The sequence below is a fragment of the Mesitornis unicolor genome, unplaced genomic scaffold (assembly GCF_000695765.1).
Source record: "Mesitornis unicolor isolate BGI_N332 unplaced genomic scaffold, ASM69576v1 scaffold27250, whole genome shotgun sequence".
NCBI lineage: Eukaryota > Metazoa > Chordata > Aves > Mesitornithiformes > Mesitornithidae > Mesitornis > Mesitornis unicolor.
The window spans coordinates 10529-28249 of NW_010158005.1; the positions used below are offsets into that span (position 1 = coordinate 10529).

At 39.9% G+C, this 17721-nt stretch overlaps 1 protein-coding gene across 1 annotated transcript in view; it reads left to right on the plus strand.

Moving 5' to 3' along the window:
* Positions 1-149: 149 nt before the first annotated feature.
* The window catches only part of LOC104538818 (probable acyl-CoA dehydrogenase 6), a gene marked incomplete at its 3' end in the record, with an annotated part of 55533 nt that continues 37961 nt past the window's right edge, over positions 150-17721 (plus strand). The window contains exons 1-2 of the mRNA XM_010182162.1: positions 150-155; positions 4422-4542. Of these exons, the coding sequence (XP_010180464.1) occupies positions 150-155; positions 4422-4542 (127 nt within the window). The remainder of the gene's footprint in view (positions 156-4421; positions 4543-17721) is intronic.

Genomic DNA, 17721 nt, shown 5'->3' on the forward strand with positions numbered 1-17721 from the left:
TCTGTTACCTCCTTCCTTTCAAGCCTGCCGTATGCTAATGTCTAGATATAACCACTGAAGAAAGGTCATTAGTGGTTTGTTGCTTATTTATTTGCTTTTCTGTTATGTTAAAGATTCCATTAGCTGTGTCATCTTTGGCTATTATAGTAATGGAGGTAAGTTCAATTGCAGTAACTTCATTTAAAGGAAAAAAGTGCCCCTTGTAACATAATATGGTACAGTTACGTGGTACCACTAAATCCATTTGATCTTCTTAATATAAAATTCATTTTTCTCAGACATTTTCCTTTGCTTTTCTAGTAAGCAAGTCTGATCTCAGCTTAAGTGTAATTCACAGAAAGCTTTAGTAAAAATGTATGTCATTTTGTAAGAATTCAGTTTATTATTCTTCTTTTCAAGGTTCATCATCTTGCTGATTGTGTGCTGAAATATATTACCACTATATAGTATTATAAGGGATATTATGAGAGGTATTGTGTGTAGAAGTGGTATAGCCTTTAACTTCTGATTTGAATTGCTTGATAGAAGGTATACTTGCTGGTGAATAATGGAAATGTGTCTTTATTTGCTGTAAAGGACACCTATACATGCTCTCAGTACCCTAATTAATTAAATTACAATTTCTGCTGTTGTAGAGATAGTGCATTTATTTTAGAATACAGTGAGAATTAAATGACAATCGCTAATGTTTCTGGGTAGGTGCTGGTACAATATCAGCACAAAATACTGAGCATCATGTGAAGGAAAATCCCAAAATGTGTGTTTTTGTTTCTTTTCTCATTTAAATAGTGTACTAACTTCCAGTGGAAAATAATAAGTTTGCAACTATCTGGCAATGTTTAGGGGAGATATTTTCATTGTTCTGTTTTAGAGAGAAACTTATAACAAAAAAAAAAATAATCTGAACTTCTGTCTCTGTCAACCTCCCCAACCCTGCCACTGCATTTCCTCGTTCCTGGGCAGGAAGCTACAGGTGCTCTTTTTACAAAGCTTTATCAAGACTATTTTAAATAAACACTTTTATTTTTCTTGCCGTCATTCAACACGAAGTGAGTTTATTGGCTCAGTCAGCTTCCGACTGGGCAAATTTCCATAGTATTTTTTTGAACTAATTCACGACTGATACCAGCCCTGAAGCCGTTCTTTTGGAGGCTCCCCAGAGAGCAGCCCAAAGCCTTGCTGGGAGAAGGCTAAACCAAGGCTGACTCCAGAGCAGAGTCCTTTAGGTTTGCATCTTCATGGTTTGGTTGAAGCATCCTGAGAAAAACACCAGTGCCATACATGAGACTTACTGTGCCTTCGCTGTCAGAAAAATAAGAGTTTCCGTTATGGTTTATTGCTACTTTATCAGCAGGTGGGAAAGATATACGGCTCCTAAATAAACTTTACATCTGAAATGCCGTTGAGATTTGGCCAGCTAGATCAGGTCAAAAGATTTCCTTTGTAGCTGGGAATATCTGTGAGCATCTGTAGTATGCAGTGTTTAATGTTTGTACAGAGAGGAGTTTTAGGTCTTGTTATAGTCAGTATCCTAGTGATGCAAGTCTAATGGCTATCATTTATGATTTCCACATTTCTCATAATAAAGAATATACAAATAAGCAGACCAGCTGCTTGTGTACTGCTCAAAGCTTGCTTCTGTATATTTGCTAAACACTGCATGTATATCTTATGATACAGGTTAAGGTGCTTGCAAAATTCGTGCCTGCAGCTCTTAGTGTTTGCTTCTAAAAGCTGTGGCATGCAAAAAAGTATAAATAATTTTAAAGTTAATTAGTCAAGATTTAAAGTAATTAAAGTGTGAAGTATTTCTTTGGGGACACAGATATGAGGGGTAAATCAAATGGTTAGGTGTGCAGCATTATTTGACCAATATTGAAATAAACCTGCCTTTGGGAATGTTTTAGCAATGATTACTGTGTAGTCAGGACTGAAGCATCAGCCAGTTGCTGAGCACTGCAGTTCTCCAGCCATGTGGCTTATGTTTGTATGTAGTAGTAAAAGGGGAGGTCTTCCTCAAATCCTCTTATGATTGTAAATAGCATGTGTGGTTTTTGCAAACAGTTTGTGTCTGAGGTGTAAAAACTTTTGACAGGACCTATTTAATTTCTTTGCAAAAGTACATTTTAAAGTGAATGATCCAATGACTAAGAGAAAAGCTGGATGTCAGTATCTGGACTGTGGTATTAATTTTTTTTTCTTGAGCTTAGGGGCATGCACCATTTGTGGTTTGTGCTGTGAGGTTGACTTTATTTTTGTTGGGTCATGCAAGGGCGATCTTTTTTTACTCACCGTGGCAAATTTCACCTGGTAATAATTAAACTTCAACTCTGCTAAACAATTTGAATTTTACTCAACAGTACAGGAGCAAGCAGGTTATAATCTGCAGAAATACTGTAAAATAGCTTATTTCATGCCTTAGTCATTCTTCTGACTCTGTTTAACTTCAAAGGTAGCTTTGTATGTAGGCTGTGAAACCCTTGGCCTGGTACCAGCCACAACAAGCACAGAACTCTGTTAGTACATTCACTTCATTCTTTTGCCAAGATCCATGAAAACATTGGGATAACTTTCTGTATGTACTGCATAACCTCTTCCAGGCGTTTCCCTGGATGTTATCTGATGAGCACTACCAGATGTTATTACAATGAAAAAGGTGTTTCATCACCTGTAACTCAACGGTGAGGGTCAGTGTCCTGGAATCTGAGCACCTAGTATACGGCAATGTAGAAATTAAACATGGGCTCTCCTAGATACTCTTCTGGTGAATATTTTGTTACTATTGATCAGGAGGCCTATGTGATTCAGTATAAGAGAGAGAGAGATGATACTTACTGAATGAGTTAAACATTCAGTATATACATTTCTCAGAATTAGATGAGAGAAGTGAAAAAGTGACTTTTCTGTTACCAACAATGAAGTATCCTTATTTCTGTGGCTGACTGGGAAGCAGAAAGCAGCCATATATGGGCTGAAATTCTCTGAAGAATGTGCAATAAATAGATAGTTCAGAAGAAGACTCTGCAGGGTCTCATGAGCACAGCAGTCCGGGAGGGAGAGGTCTCTATTTCCAGCTAAAGAAATAGTTAGCACCACAGGACTTCTTTGTTTAGTGTGGAGAAAAGACTAAGAGGAGTAAGTTCTTAACATAATAAATTCTATCTTCACGAAACAGTGTAGCAGCAAAATTGTGTTCACAGATTAGAGGCGTTACCTTTCTCTTGGGAATTGGTGTGTGTTTTGGTATGGTTTGGTTTGGGAGGAGGATAGTGGCTTTTTGTTTCAACATTGTACCCTCTTGTGCCTGCTGACCTGGGTGCGTGGTGCACTTGGCCGAAGCAGACTGTGCCCAACCCCTGGTTTGACTTGTGGAGGTGGGCAGAGGTGGGCACTGTACCGACTCCTTTCAGAGCTATTGAAACCATGTCTGCCTCCTACCAGACTGGTAGGCAGCAAGAAAGAGGTGGCAGAAGCCCAAACCCCCAGTGCACCCCATGGTGTGAGGCTGTTTGGCACAGAGCTTTGGCTCGGGAGTTACTTCCAGGCTTAGAGGTCAGCTGCAAAACTGCAGGTTGCTCATTTTGCTCCCTTCCTATAACTGGAAATATGGGACTTTGTGGGGTGTGATGTCCAACCCTTGTGCTCTGAAACCTGAAAATGTTACAGAATGTAGTGGCTGTGCTCCAGATGCATTATACTTTCAACACCTGGAAGGAAAGACAGCAGACAGAATACAGCAAGGGCAGTAGCTGGGTAGCTTAGGACACAGACTTTTGGAAGGTGTGCAGCAATAGCCCAGTTGAGAGTTGCCCAGGAGCTAGATTTGAAAATGCTCTAAATCTGCAAGAAGACCATGTTTTTCCAGTACATGTTTTGTCAGATCCTAGGGAAGTCTAAACACAAGCAGGACACAAGTGCCCTGAACAGCGCTGACATCCTTGAGAGCATTTCAGGCACAGAGAGGGGAAATGAGGTCTCTCCTACTTGCCAGTCTTGTGTACTGTGTGTGGTCATCGTGAGCAGATCATCAACCTTCTTTGGCAAAGGTCTCTTTGAAGATAATCTGGATTTCCCTTCCTGTCACTTTCTAGAAACTATACCCAAAAAGGTAACAAGTGGTGAGGGGGAACTGCCATTTTCATAGGTCTTGGAGAGGCTTAAACCTGATGACTTCCTGTTGTAGCAGTTGTAGTTGCTAAATGAATTATTTATATTTGCCTCATTGCATCTGTTGAAATAGTTGTGGGTGGGTCGAGAGTAAGGATCTCCAACAGGAAGTAAGAAAATTAACGCACTTTCGAAATGTCCTAGTATGCTTTTTTTTTTCTTTTAAAATTAAATTTTCTAGACAGAAGTAGTCAAAGGTGTTTCTCTGGGAGTGTCTGTTTTAATAACCTTTAAAATTTATTTTTCAAATCTAGATCATTGACAAGGAGATTAATCCCTTTGTGGACAAGTGGGAAGAAGAAGGACAGTTCCCAGCGCACAAAGTATTTAAAACCCTGGGACAGGCTGGATTCCTTGGTGTTGATAAGCCAACAGGTAGGAGAGCATGTAACTCCTGAGTATTGACGTTGATTCTATAATCATGACATCATCTCAAATCGCTTTTGCCCCAGATGAAAACATGGTTCAGGATTCAGGTTCAAAGTTTACTTATATTCCTCAGCCACGGGCATGCTGGTCGCCATCTGTGCAAATGCAGAAAATAATGTTGCTGAGTGCTACAGTTCTCCAAAATATAAATGTTAAAACTCTACGTGACTGTTATTTTAAAGTAAGTGACACAAACATCACTGCAATTTTCAACATATATGTATATATCTTCTCTAGGTTTTTCCCCCCAATTTCTTATTCTTGGTTAAGTTTAAAACAACAAGTTTGCATAGGCAAACCTTTAGTAATTGAATTCGGATTAGCCCAAAGTGACAATGTTTGAACAGTTAACTGCAGAGAATCGTCTGTACGGAGCAGCTCTCATAACCTTAGCTATGGCACACCACGTCATTATGTTGCTAAGGGAGCAGGTTTGAACTGTGGAACAAATTGTCTTTTTACTACTTACTGTCAGAGGAACTGTGTAACCTCATCTAGGTGTTCCTGCTTCGGCAGGGGGATTGGACTAGATGATCTTTTGAGGTCCTTTCCAATCCCTAACGTTCTGTGTGATTCTGTGAAATATTCCTCTTGAAATGAGCTTTCATATTCTTACACATTCCGACATAGAAGGTTTTTTTTCTCTAGCTGTTCAGCTGTTGGAGCTTGCAGAAATGTTTAGCTGTGATTCTCTGGCAAATCCAATTAGTTTTGAGCTGGTATTTCTTTACAGAAATGCTGACAGTTTGAGATTATACTTAAGATCTATTTCAAGGACAAATAAGATTACAGGGGGAGGGAGAAAACCACCTCTACCTTCTGCTACAGTTGTTTGATAGGCAGATTTGAAATGTGTCTCAGTGGGCTATCCTTCACACTGCTAATATTCATGTTGGCTGTAATAATGGTGCATTGCTTTGCTGCCAGATTACAGCCTTGTCTTGTAATATTAATCTCAGGACACGCAGGGGCCTCAGCTGGGGTAAGGAACTCAGTGCTGAGCATGCTGTGCATAAAACATTGCAGAGGTGGGATATACTTGGTGTAATGCTCACAAAATAGCTAGGACAAGAAATAGTGTGAGTGAAATCTAGTGAAGAAGGGAGTCGTGGAGGCAAAGATGGGCACAGAACGTTGCATGCACTGACTACACTTGTTATACTCATGATTAAGAATATTTTAGCTTTAGTTTTGAGGCTTGTATCTAGCTGCTGATCTAATTTCTTGGGCTTCTAGAAGCCTTTTGTAAAGGCTGTAAAAAACTGGATAAAATTCTCACTGAAATGTTGTCCATCTCAGTTCATCATCTGGAGCAAGGTATTGTTGGATACAGAAAATGCATCAGCTCCCTTGAAAGTGCTGCCCTGGCAGCATTCAGTTTTGCAACAGAATGTCCCCTGCTCCAGCGTTGCTCTGTAACAGTATGGTACCACCAGACACATCCTGAAACCTTTTTGTGATGGTAAGTGAGACAGTCAGGTGTGTAACAGTGCAATGCCAATAGCACAGACTTTGGCAAAGCCTGAGATTCTTCATCCTTCTACAAAGTGCTTATAGGTGCTGTGATTGTGATTAATGTGTACTGGTAGTACTAATTAAAAAAAAAAAAAGACGTGCATCTTTCATATTCTGCTCAACCACTTCTATTATTTGATTGCTCTGTACAGAGGAAGAGAGAGATTAAGAGATTTGAGGAAGCCAAGAACAGCCATAAGTTTTGGAGGGATGTTGGGGGAGGTCTGGAGAAGAAAGGTTAAATTGATTTGAGGAGAGCAATTGTGACAGACCCGTGTGAGTAACGACCTGCCCTACTTTCTCTTTCCAGAACAAACCAAAATTATATTTATCATGTTTTATCCCTTCAGACGCAGATCATAAAGCATTCTCTTTAGAGAACACTAAATTTTTAAAGTTAATTAATTTTAGTAGCAACTGCAATTTTGAAAATTTTTTTTTTCTGAATTTGTTTTCCAAGGTCATTCTTCTGAGCACAGAGTTGTTGGGATTTTTTTCCTGTATAATTAGTATTGAAGCTTTCTGATTGGGCAGAAATGGGTCACAAACTTGTTTTGCTTAGATAGAAGGAAACATCTGTTGAAGCTCAGATTTGTTGAAACTGGATTTTTTCCTGTGTAAACACCATTCCCTTTATGAACAATGAGCTGCTTAATGGGAGTCAGGTTCTTAAAAGAACGTGCCTTACATGTGTCCCTTATCGTTGGAAACTTTCTCTGTGTGGAGAGCTGATTTGGGGCATTGTTTGTGTTGCAAAGGCTCCATCAATTCTCACCATATGCAGATGTGGGCTACAGACTTGTCGAGGTTTTTCCTGTATACTTTTTCAGAGTTGTTTCCACATGTAATGAATGCTGGCTGTAGCACAGTAGTTCAGGATATTATTTGGAGAGGTCATGCAGACACTATGGGCAAGGCATGCACCCATACTTGGAGAATCCGTAAGATAAGTGGCTTTAACTTACTACACTGTCCTCTGCCAGAGATATGTTTTTCTATTTGAACTGTTTCTCTACTCTGGTATTCTTTACACAACTCAAAAATAGTGCATACACTGTTTTTCCCTGGGAAAAAGTGGGTGTTGTTCAACAGATTAGGAAATTCTTCCTACTTGTAAAATACATGCTGAAAAGGTGAACATTATTTATGCATAAAAAGCATCTTTTTGCTCTATGCAAATGTGTTTTACAGAATCACTTAGTTCAGCCTGAAGTATTTAGTTTGAGGGGGGAAAACCCCATCATCTTTAGATACTTATTATTCTTCATTTATGTTTACTGTATGTTTCTCCTCAAATTATAAAGTTTCTGGGCTATTGAAATATTGAAATTCCCGAAACTAAGGACAGAAAATATTAGGGTAGGCAGGAAAAATGTTTTAAGCAGTCTTGGTAGTTGGTCGTTATTTGTTTTGCTAAAGGAAGTGGGCAAGACATAATCTTTGGAGTGTTTTATGTGCAGATTAGATGAGAAATTAGAGTAAAAGCTGAAAAGATCTATGTGGTCATCACTGATCTTATGGTTTACGAATCAAAGCTTTGGCTGTTGCTAAATTTTAGGATGTGTTGCCAAAGACATAGGCTCAGAATGTACTGTTAGTTGCCTGCGTATGCCAACACAGATGATTAAAAGTTGTTTTTATCAGCTGATGCATAAGTACAGGAATCCTGTAAAGGCTCAGGGAAAGCAAAGAGGAGGGGAGGGAAATGTTTGAAAGAGGGCAGTGTCGCTGTCCTGCATATTCACATAGCATCACTGTGAGACATGAGTGGCAGTGATGCCTGCTCTGGGTGTTTCACTGGTGTTTTCACTGGCAGTCCTGTAGGAATATTTAGCAGAATGCTTTTGCATGTACAAATATTTATGGCAATATGTCCAAATAGTAGCTTTCATTTATTCCTTAGCAGTGTGCTTGCAGAAATATGTTCTTAAACATATTAGGAAAATCAGGAAACTATATGATAAAACATACATAGATGGAAAACTACAGTTTTATCTCCTTCCCCTACTGCTGGGTTATATGCTGGCTATGGGACCGGAGAAAGTAATAAGCAGTACGTTCTTGTCACTTGGGACAGATAAGCATCCGATGAAACAAAACAAATGTTTCAAATGATAGATTGCAATGCAGTTGGAAAATGATGCAATAACTTTCCTTAAGAAAACTGTTTACTGAATTTGTCTGTGTGCTGAATGTGGGAATATAGCTCTAGACTATTCTCTAAGGTTAATTTTGTTGTTTGCTTCACAAGTATATAGTTCTCTGGTAAGATGAGACTTTGGTAGTGGAAAGCGTATGTATGGTTCATTTTCTTTTTCCCTTTCTGTAATACTAAGTCTTACTATTCTATGGAATGAGACCTGGGAGGAGCAGTGAATTCTGTTTCTAGAAAGGGACTTAGTAGTTCAGGTGAAATGGGGTTTTTATGGCCTCTGAGAGTAACAGAAACAAACTTTCAGGTGTATCTATGGATAAAAGCTAAAAGGGATGTGTTTATCAGAAAAGAGTTCATTTGCCCAAAACCATGTTTGTATGGCAGGAGTGGACCAGCTGCAATGCTTCTACTTGTTTTAGTAGATTTAAGCATAGCCAGCTGAACTAATTGCTTGATCTCTTACAAAGGAGTGCAATAGTTGTTAATTATTAATATTTGTGTTCTAAAAGTTTGAGAGAGAAGCTGTGTGCCATATATTCAGATACCAGTGAACTGGTAAATCAGCATTCTGAAATGTTTACTGGCTACGAGGTGTATCTGGTTTGCAATCAAGAAATAATTTTGATGAGCCACTAAAAAAACAATAGACCAAAATCAGTCACTGCTTTATTTGAATTAAATTGATTATAAATTTTGTGATGAATGACAGTGGTTTGGAGACTTTGATCAGATAAGCACCTAAAATTTCTTATACTTATCTAACCTTAATTTGGTGAATTGGATTGAAATCTCTGGAAAACAGCTTTTTGTATGTGTATGTATAAGTTCTGCGTGGGTAAGACTTTTTATCTTTCCCCTGTTGTGAAATGCTGACAATTCAAGTCCAGTCTAGCATCTTGCAAATGCAGGATGAAGTGCAATTAAAACTAGTAAGGAGGAGACAATTTGTTTGCTGCGTCTCATAGATATTCATGATGGGACCGATGAAATTAGTGCTTGAGTTAATCTGTTTTTTCTTGACTCTACATGTGACTTGGAAATGCGTGTGCTTCATTCTTCATGGCTGGTGAGAAAGTGTAGCAATTCCTCTGGGAATGTCTTGCTCAGTGATCAACAGTGGTTTTGTAGAAACAACCAGCAGAAAACAGACATACTGAGGGACAGTGAGTCTTTGTGGAAGAGGTAATCTTCCTTTAAATGTGTTGTTGGTAGAGGGATCAGATTAGTTCCTGGGATTCTGCTTTTGTACTGGAGATAAGGCAAATCCTCACACTTGTGACTTGTAGTGCAGGACACAGCAGTAACTCATCCAGGTCAGGAATCCAGACTAGGAATTTCTGAGGTCCGGTACATGTACCACTGGTAGTTACAGCTTATGTCAAAACAGTGTTGAGAAAGAAATCAAAAATGCCTCTTTCCTGATAGAAATTAGAAGTATCTAACTGGGAACATATGCTCAACTCAGAGGAAGTGACATGTGCTCAATGCTTGAGCTCCTGATACCCAGCTCTCTCACAGTGTACCTCCTGTGACAACTTCACTTCTGCATGTCACAGGCCTTGCTCAAACTGGCAGATCCACATGGTGTCTTGAAATTGACTGGGAGCACTTACTGTCTGTTTGTAGATAAGAGACAGTCACCACAGCTGTCACTGTTGCATCCCTGTTGTGCAAGACATGGGGGATTGTGCTCCTCATGGTACAGGAGAGTCTGTCCTTCTCCCCTGTATTTCATTTTAGGTTAAGCATGCACCAACTTGAGTGCTTTGTATGGGGCTTGTTAATGAGGTTTCAAGGTTACACAAAACTGTATGGATTCACATACCAAGTATGTGTCTTTAGGGGAATGCAGTCCAGAAATGCAGATGGAAAAGCCAGGAGTGGAAAGTAAATGTACAGCTGTGATGTTGTTGGAAAATCACACTGAAACGAAATGGCAGAGTGAGAAACTCAGTTTCGGTAACCTAAACTCTGGTCTTATCTACTGCCTAACTGGTTCTATCTCTTTTATGTACAATTGCTTAAGCTTCAGGACAGATGAATCTCATCAATAGGTAGAATTTTCCCTTCTCCCTAATGCTGAAGTTGCAACAATAATAGTTTTCTTGCCTCAATAAAAATGTGAGAAGTGGACCTGAGTACTGCTCTGAGGTCAAGGTGCTGAATCGGGAGCCAGATCTAACCTGTGGGAGTGAACTAATTTGCCTAGTTGACACTGAACTGGACCCAAAGCCACATGGTATTTCTCAACATAACATCGTGATGAAACACTGGAAGAAGCAATCAAGACTCTTAGTAGTATCTCGTAATTATCTATTTGGAGGCTGACCTGTTTCAGAAGCTGTGCACTGAACACTGTTAGATTGAGTTCAATACTTCAGTTGACTTCTGTGACGACTTTGTTTTATCCTTGTGTGGGGTGTTATGGTTTTTTCCTCCTGTTCCCATGCTTTTGAAGGTCTCTGTATATAACTTTGGTTTGAATTTCCTTCAGGTTTTTTCCTTCAGATCGGGGGTTTTTGAACAGATGAATCTGCTAAAAGTCTGACGTTCTTAATTTTATAATTATGAATAGGAAAAGAGTGCACACTAAAGAGAGCAGCTGAGTAGATTAAATGAATATGAAATATCATAACACCTGAAAAGAATACAAGGTTTGAGACATTATGAAGTAAGACGTACTGTTTGGCAGTTTCCATTAAAGGAGTTGAGTTTATCCTTGACTTCTGTGGATCAAATGGCAAGACTGTCTCCTGACAAAGCATGGGCCAATGAATGAGCTTATACTAAAATAACTTTGGTATTATAAGTCTCTAATTTACACATAACTGTCTTTTCTCAGTCTCAAAAGTTTGATGCTAGATTCTTGACATCTGTCATATACCCAAATGGCATAATCGGAAAGCTTTCTGAAAGGTATAAATGCACCTTTTACACTTTGAGATATGTCAGTACACCAAGTGTGGAGAGCGTGGGAAAATTATCTTTGTGAAACGTAGTCTTAATTTGCTTTTACCCACTCCCTTTTGCATAATTAACTGCTGTGAGTGAAGATTGATTTCTTTCCTGGGGCTGAAATGGGGAAAAATATTGTGAAACTAATTCTGAAATTGACATGGAAAAACTCTGAAGAGCTGTTGACTTGTCAACACTTGCAGATCCCATAGGTTAATAACCAAATCACAAACTTTGAATGACATCTGCCTTGAAGAGAGGATTAAGAAGATTGGAGTAAGACCATGTTTTTTCTAGGTAAGTGTTTCTATCCCCAACATATGAGCAAAATAAGAAGCTGTTGTCCAGCCTGTGCAAACCAGAACATGTGTAGCTGAATAAAAAGAAATGAGGAAATAAAAAGACAAGAAAGGTGTTTAGTTTTGGTTTTCCTCTTCTGATCTCACATTTCTAATCCCTAGTGACCCAGTTAATGCAAAATCATAATTATCATTAATAATCTAATCTCTGGGGATCTTGCAGAAGCCCTTAGTTACTCCAGCATTTGTAAGGAAGTTCAGTGGTCTCCATACCAGGGGAAGTGACTTTTTGTACAACTGAAAAACAGGTCTTGGCAATTTCCCTCTTTCTTCCTTTCTGACAGGTGTCTAACATTGCAGCCGCCTTTGTGAATCTTGTCGTTACCCTTGCAACACAGCTGTGGGGCTTCCCCTGCTGTAAACTGGACTCCTGGGGATCGTGCTAATCTTTTTTGACATTCATCCCAGAAAGGAGGACAGGCAAAGGCATGGACCCAGTATTTGTGAATCTGTGTGTGACAGGCAAGTTGCTTACAACATAAGTAATGCATGCAATGATAACTTTGTATGCATGTGGTAATAAAAAGATGTCAGGGAATCACAGAATCACAGAATATTAGGAGTTGGAAGGGACCTCGAAAGATCATCCAGTCCAACCCCCCTGCCAGAGCAGGATCATCTAGGACTAGGTTACACAGGAGGGCGTCCAGGTGGGTTTTGAATGTGTCCAGAGGAGACTCCACAACCTCTCTGGGCAGCCTGTTCCAGTGCTCTGTCACCCTCACAGTAAAAAAGTTTCTCCTTATGTTCAGGTTAAACCTCCTATGCTCCAACTTGCTCCCATTTCTCCTTGCGCTATCATTTGACATCGTAGAGAAGAGCCTGGCTCTTTCCTCCTGACACTCACCCTTTACAAATTTATAAACATTAATGAGGTCACTCCTCAGTCTCCTCTTCTCCAAGCTAAAGAGACCCAGCTCCCTCAGCCGCTCCTCACAAGGGAGATGCTCCACTCCCTCAAGGAGTGCAATGAAGCCCATGTTTATACTGCTTTTCGGTCTACTTTGATTTCATTGTTTACCCTCATGTAATACTGATGGTCCCATCAGAGACTCCATGATATCCTCTAGTAAGTGAAGCAGGAAATGAAAAAAATGGGTTTATTCTAAAATATTTCTAAAGTCTGTTAAACTGTTCTGATAATTATTTGGGGCGTACAAATAACCAACACCAACTCTGGTGTGTTGACCCAACCATGTTGCAAGTCTTTTATAGGCTTACTGTAAGTAATACACTGATTTATAGATTTTTGGTCAGTCCAAGCAATCAATCTATGTACCTTCAATTTCTCAGTTCATCAGTAAATGTTAAAAACACTTGGATTGTTTCTGAAGTGAAGATATGTTGGAGGCAGGAGTGAGTCATGCTTTAAAACTTCAAAACCTGTTATTTTGACTGGAGGATCTGACCAGTGCAAGACAACTATTCGGCTCATTTGTGGAGAGGCAAGCGGGTATTTTGTGCCATCATAACTTGTATTGCATTATTTAGTGTGTGCTTTGCAGCTCTGAGGATTGTGTAAATTCACAAGTGGGCTGTGCATACTGAGCCAGATGCTCGTGTGTGTGTGTGTGTCTGCTCTGTCCAGCTATAATCTATACCCCATATGGGAAAGCAGTATTCTCCCCTGCATAGTACTTTGTAGTGATATGCATGATTGTAAATACATTATATATTTATGTATATGTTGCAGTAAAGTATACTTCATTTTATACATATTTTTTTATAGAGAGGGAAGAAATCTTGGATGGTTTTGTTTGTTTTAAACATCTATAAAATCTTAAAGAAAGGAATATCCCTCTAGTCAGTTTGCCCCAGTGTTGCCCAGTGGTTTGTTTAACGTATTTCAAAGACCCATCCCTGTTTGCAGAACTGATCTTTCAAATCTTTCTATAAAGAAGCAGTGTTCTGCCCCCCAACATTATGCTGAAATTTGCTGGCAATTACTCAGTTTCCTAACAGTTCCCAGGAGCTGAGGGCTTCGGCAGTGCCACGGGACTGGCAGTCCCCCATGGGGTGGCCAGGCTGAGCTTGGACCTACCAGAAAGAGGTTGTCCATTGATCTGACCTGCAAGTTTTCTGTCCCAGCCAGCGCTCAGGGTTCTTGCCTGATGCATAAAATTATTTAATCTGGAGTCTTCTGTATGCCACTAAATGAGTAATCATTATTTTGGCTTATTTTTACATGAATAAGGATTATTCATGGGTCAGAGAATTTTTACAGTTAGGTTTGTCACCCTGTTCCTAGAAACCATAAATGATCTGCCAGACAAAGATCTTCTTAGCAAAGCACTTAGGTATATACTTGTTGTGCTTTAAGGAAATAAGATTTGAGAGTGCTCTTTGCTGAAAAATAAATAAATCTAAGATGCAAGTTTATCTAGCCTTTTAAAATCTGTCATAAGATAAATATTTGGACTTTTTCACATGGACAGCATTTTCCTGGCAGTTGATATTCAACCAGGAGAGCTGGTGCTCCTTGGCCTGTCAGTTGTTCCTCAAACCTTTGATCATGCACTGCAAAATACCTTTATCCCTTTTATTTAAATATTTGCTTAAATGCTTTAAATGTCTGGTCTTATTGCTTTGGTTCTGAAGGGACATGATTCTGAACTGGTTACCACTTGGTATCAGACACTCACGCTTCAGCTGTTTTTTATAATGTAATCTATAATGTCCAAGGAGAGCAACACAAATGATGTTTCCTGCAAACTGCCATCTAGTAGAGGGGACATTGATAAGATACAATGAATAGATAGCTGTTTTTCTTAAAATTTTGAATTAAACCAAAGGAAATAATGTAAATTGTGTTTGAGGTTTTTCTTTTTCTGTGCGCTAAATAGGACTGAAACAGAATATAAGTAAACGTGTGTTGAAGTTGCTGAAGGATTGTTTTGTTTGGGTTTGGATTTTTCTTTGGCTGTTTTTGCATTTTTGGTTGGTTGGTTCGGGGGTTTGTTTTGTGGTGGTGGTGTTTCTTCATCTTAGCTAAGTCCTGCTTAGCTAAGATGGTGTCTCTGCAAACTAGCATCAACATGCTGGACGTTTAATGTAGTAGTTGTCATAGGTTTTGTTTGACTGGTCCCCTACATGTTTTAAAAGAATGGTGCAGAGATCATCTTTGAGTGGAAACACGCACACTTTACGTGCAGGGTGCACTGGATCAGGTATCACTGCAATGGGTGCACTGAGCAATGTGAAAACAATGGATGGGAAAGTATCCCAGCTCCAAGGCTCTGTGAAATGGTGTCAGTCTTCAGAGTGAAGGGAGCCCTGAGCAGGACTGGTGGGTTAGGGCTGCTGGGCAGGGTTTGTTGCAGTCTTTCTCTGCAGTGTGGTGCCAGTGAAATGTGAGTAGCTGTCCCAGTTGTTCTGTAGCTGACCTTGGTGATGGAGACATCGGAAGGAGACGGCTCAGAAGTTTATTAGGGCAGAGGTTGGGAAGTGGACATGGGATAACTTGTTTTGGGAGGAAACACGGGGAAGAATCTGCAAGATGGTGCAAAGATTTGTTTAGCACTTTTCATTCCAAGTGTATTTGGTTTTGTGTTGTCATTTCAAAGTCATGATCATCTGGAAACAGCACAGCTTCACCATGTTTGAAGAAAATAAAACAAAAAATAGAAAAAGTGTGTGTCAAACATAAAAAAACCAACAACAAAAAAACCCAACATAGAAAAGAAGGCTGAATTCAAACTTCCCTTTCTCTTGTTTTCCTTCTAGGAGCCCTTTTGGACTGCACAGAGTTGTTCAAATACTTAATCAGATACTTTTTAAGTGTTGGCCAACTGTGAAGGACGTGGTGATAAGCAAAGTGTTTTTTCTAAACACCATAATTGTACATACACTGAAATTTAATACCACTCCCTCCTTCCCCCATCTCGCCTACTAACACATCCTGATAAAATAATGAAGTCAGAGATTCCTAGCCCTGGCCAAACTGTTTGGCTAGCTCTGCTCTTTCCTGGGGTTAGTTGTTTTGATGAGGTGGTTGTCTTGCAATTTTTTTTCTGCTTTTGTTGCTAAAGTCTGATTTTTTCCTTTTTCTTTGTTTCTCAGCTGTTTCCCAGTTTCTGTTTCAGTGTTTCCCAGTGCAGTAGCTGTTGTTTCCCATAAAACCACAAACCCTCTCTGTAGTCTTGTCTGTGCTGGGAAATGTCTTCAGTGCTGGGAAGCAGGAGCCAGGAGCACAGCACGGCTCAGCAGGGGGACAGGGACTTTTTTGCATGGGACCTTTGAAATGCCATGGCCCTTGTGCATGCATTTTCCTTGCACCTGTGACGCTGGCAGAAAATGCGCACTTGCTCAGAACCTCAAGCATTTTACAAATTAGCTTCGCTTGTACAGCCGAACAGGGAAATGAAGGGTGGAATTAATGGAAAATTTCCTTGAATGAGTGTCACAGGGGCAGGTATGAGTTTTTTATGGCATCATTAAATGGTTTAAAAATCTATGAAGGTGACTTTAGTCAGCATTTCTTCTGTTTCCTATTCTGTATGTCAGAGGAAATGAATGAGACTGTTATGCTCATCTTCACTTCATTATTCAAGAGCTGGGGTCTCTCAGTGGAGTGGAAGATCAGTGAGTAATAAACCTGCTGAAATGAATTTATTTTTTTAATTATTTTTTACATTATGTATAACCTGTGAAACTCATCCTACCGAAATCACAGGGAGCAAAGTTTAATAGGAATCCAGAAGCTAATACATACTTTTATAGATAGTAGGACCCCTCCACAGTTACTTCAGGAAGAGTGATTGTATTTCTGATCATCAGCTACCCACTTAGCTGGTGGATACACCATTTTGCAGCTTCTTAATCTCTGTGGCCTTTTCTAGCTCATGAATATCCCCCTGAGTAGCACATCTAGCACTGTTCTGTGTGTGAAGGTCTAAGTCTGGCATGGGTGAAGTAGTATGTAGGTGGGTAGTAGCAAGTAGGTGAATTAGAGCTTTAGTCCCAGCAAGGAGGTTGTAGTTTTTACGTCAGAAATCTAACACATCTCATGATGTTAGGACCCCTCTGGGCTGAGATGTGCTATGAGATATTGATCACGCCAACCTGTTTGAGAGCAGAGTTCAGCCTTTAGTTATGGCAGATGCTGCTCGAGGGTGGTTTGTGCTCCTCTGGATGTAGTTTAGTGTTTCACTGAGATGCAAGGTGCAGCCCTGGTGCTTCAGTAGGATAGCGTGGGAGGTTGACAGAAGGCCCTGAAGAGCTCTGTAAGAAGGTCCAGTTTTTTTAACTGAAATGTTTCTCTCTCCATGTTGACCCGTGGAGAGCTTTGCAGCTGCAAGACTTTGACAGAAAGTGTTGAGTGCTCTTACACACTTGAGAGCTGTGTGGTGAGTGCCATACACGTGGACGCCCTTTCAGAGCCCTCTTCACGTGTTGGTGGAGCACCAGAGGGAAGATGACATCAGGCTGCAGCTGGTCCGGAGCTGCTGGGTGTTCATGTGGAGCATGGCAGAGCCAGGGCTTGTGTAGAAAGGAAGCCCTCTCCTGGGGAACTACTTCTAGCAGGAAAAGATCTGCTCCAGGCTCAGTTTTGCCAGAAATGAGAGTAATTAAAAACAAAACAAAACAAACCCCTAACAACACGATGGATACTTCAGCTTTTCAGGATCTTCCCCCAACCCAACAGAGGAAGCTTTTAATATATGCTTTTGCCTCCTTCATATATTGAAATGGTTATGATCGCATTTTTTACTATAAGGGAGATTGTTTAGAAGAGGGCATTGTAGAGTTAGATAATGGTTGTACCTGATTATCTTAAGGTCTTTTCCAACCATAATGATTCTATGATTCTATCCAGATTTGTTTTCTAAACCTTACCAGTTGTTTTCAGCCATCTCTGTCTACTAATGTTTTCCCCACTGAGCCTCCTATCTCTTCTTGCAATTTGTCCCCTCTTAAGAAGATTCAGGTGGGTCCTTGTGTGAATTCTAGCAACTTCTATTTGCAGTTTCTTCTTTTTTTTAAACCTACTTTGGAAGGACTGAGTGTAATGACAATATTTTGCAAAAAACTAATGAAATTGTAGGCATAAGGAGGACAAAATTAATCTTTGTGGTCAGATATTCTTGGCATTACTAAAGACTGTAAGATCCTGAAGGCTGAGAAAGTTGAGGTTTTTCTAAT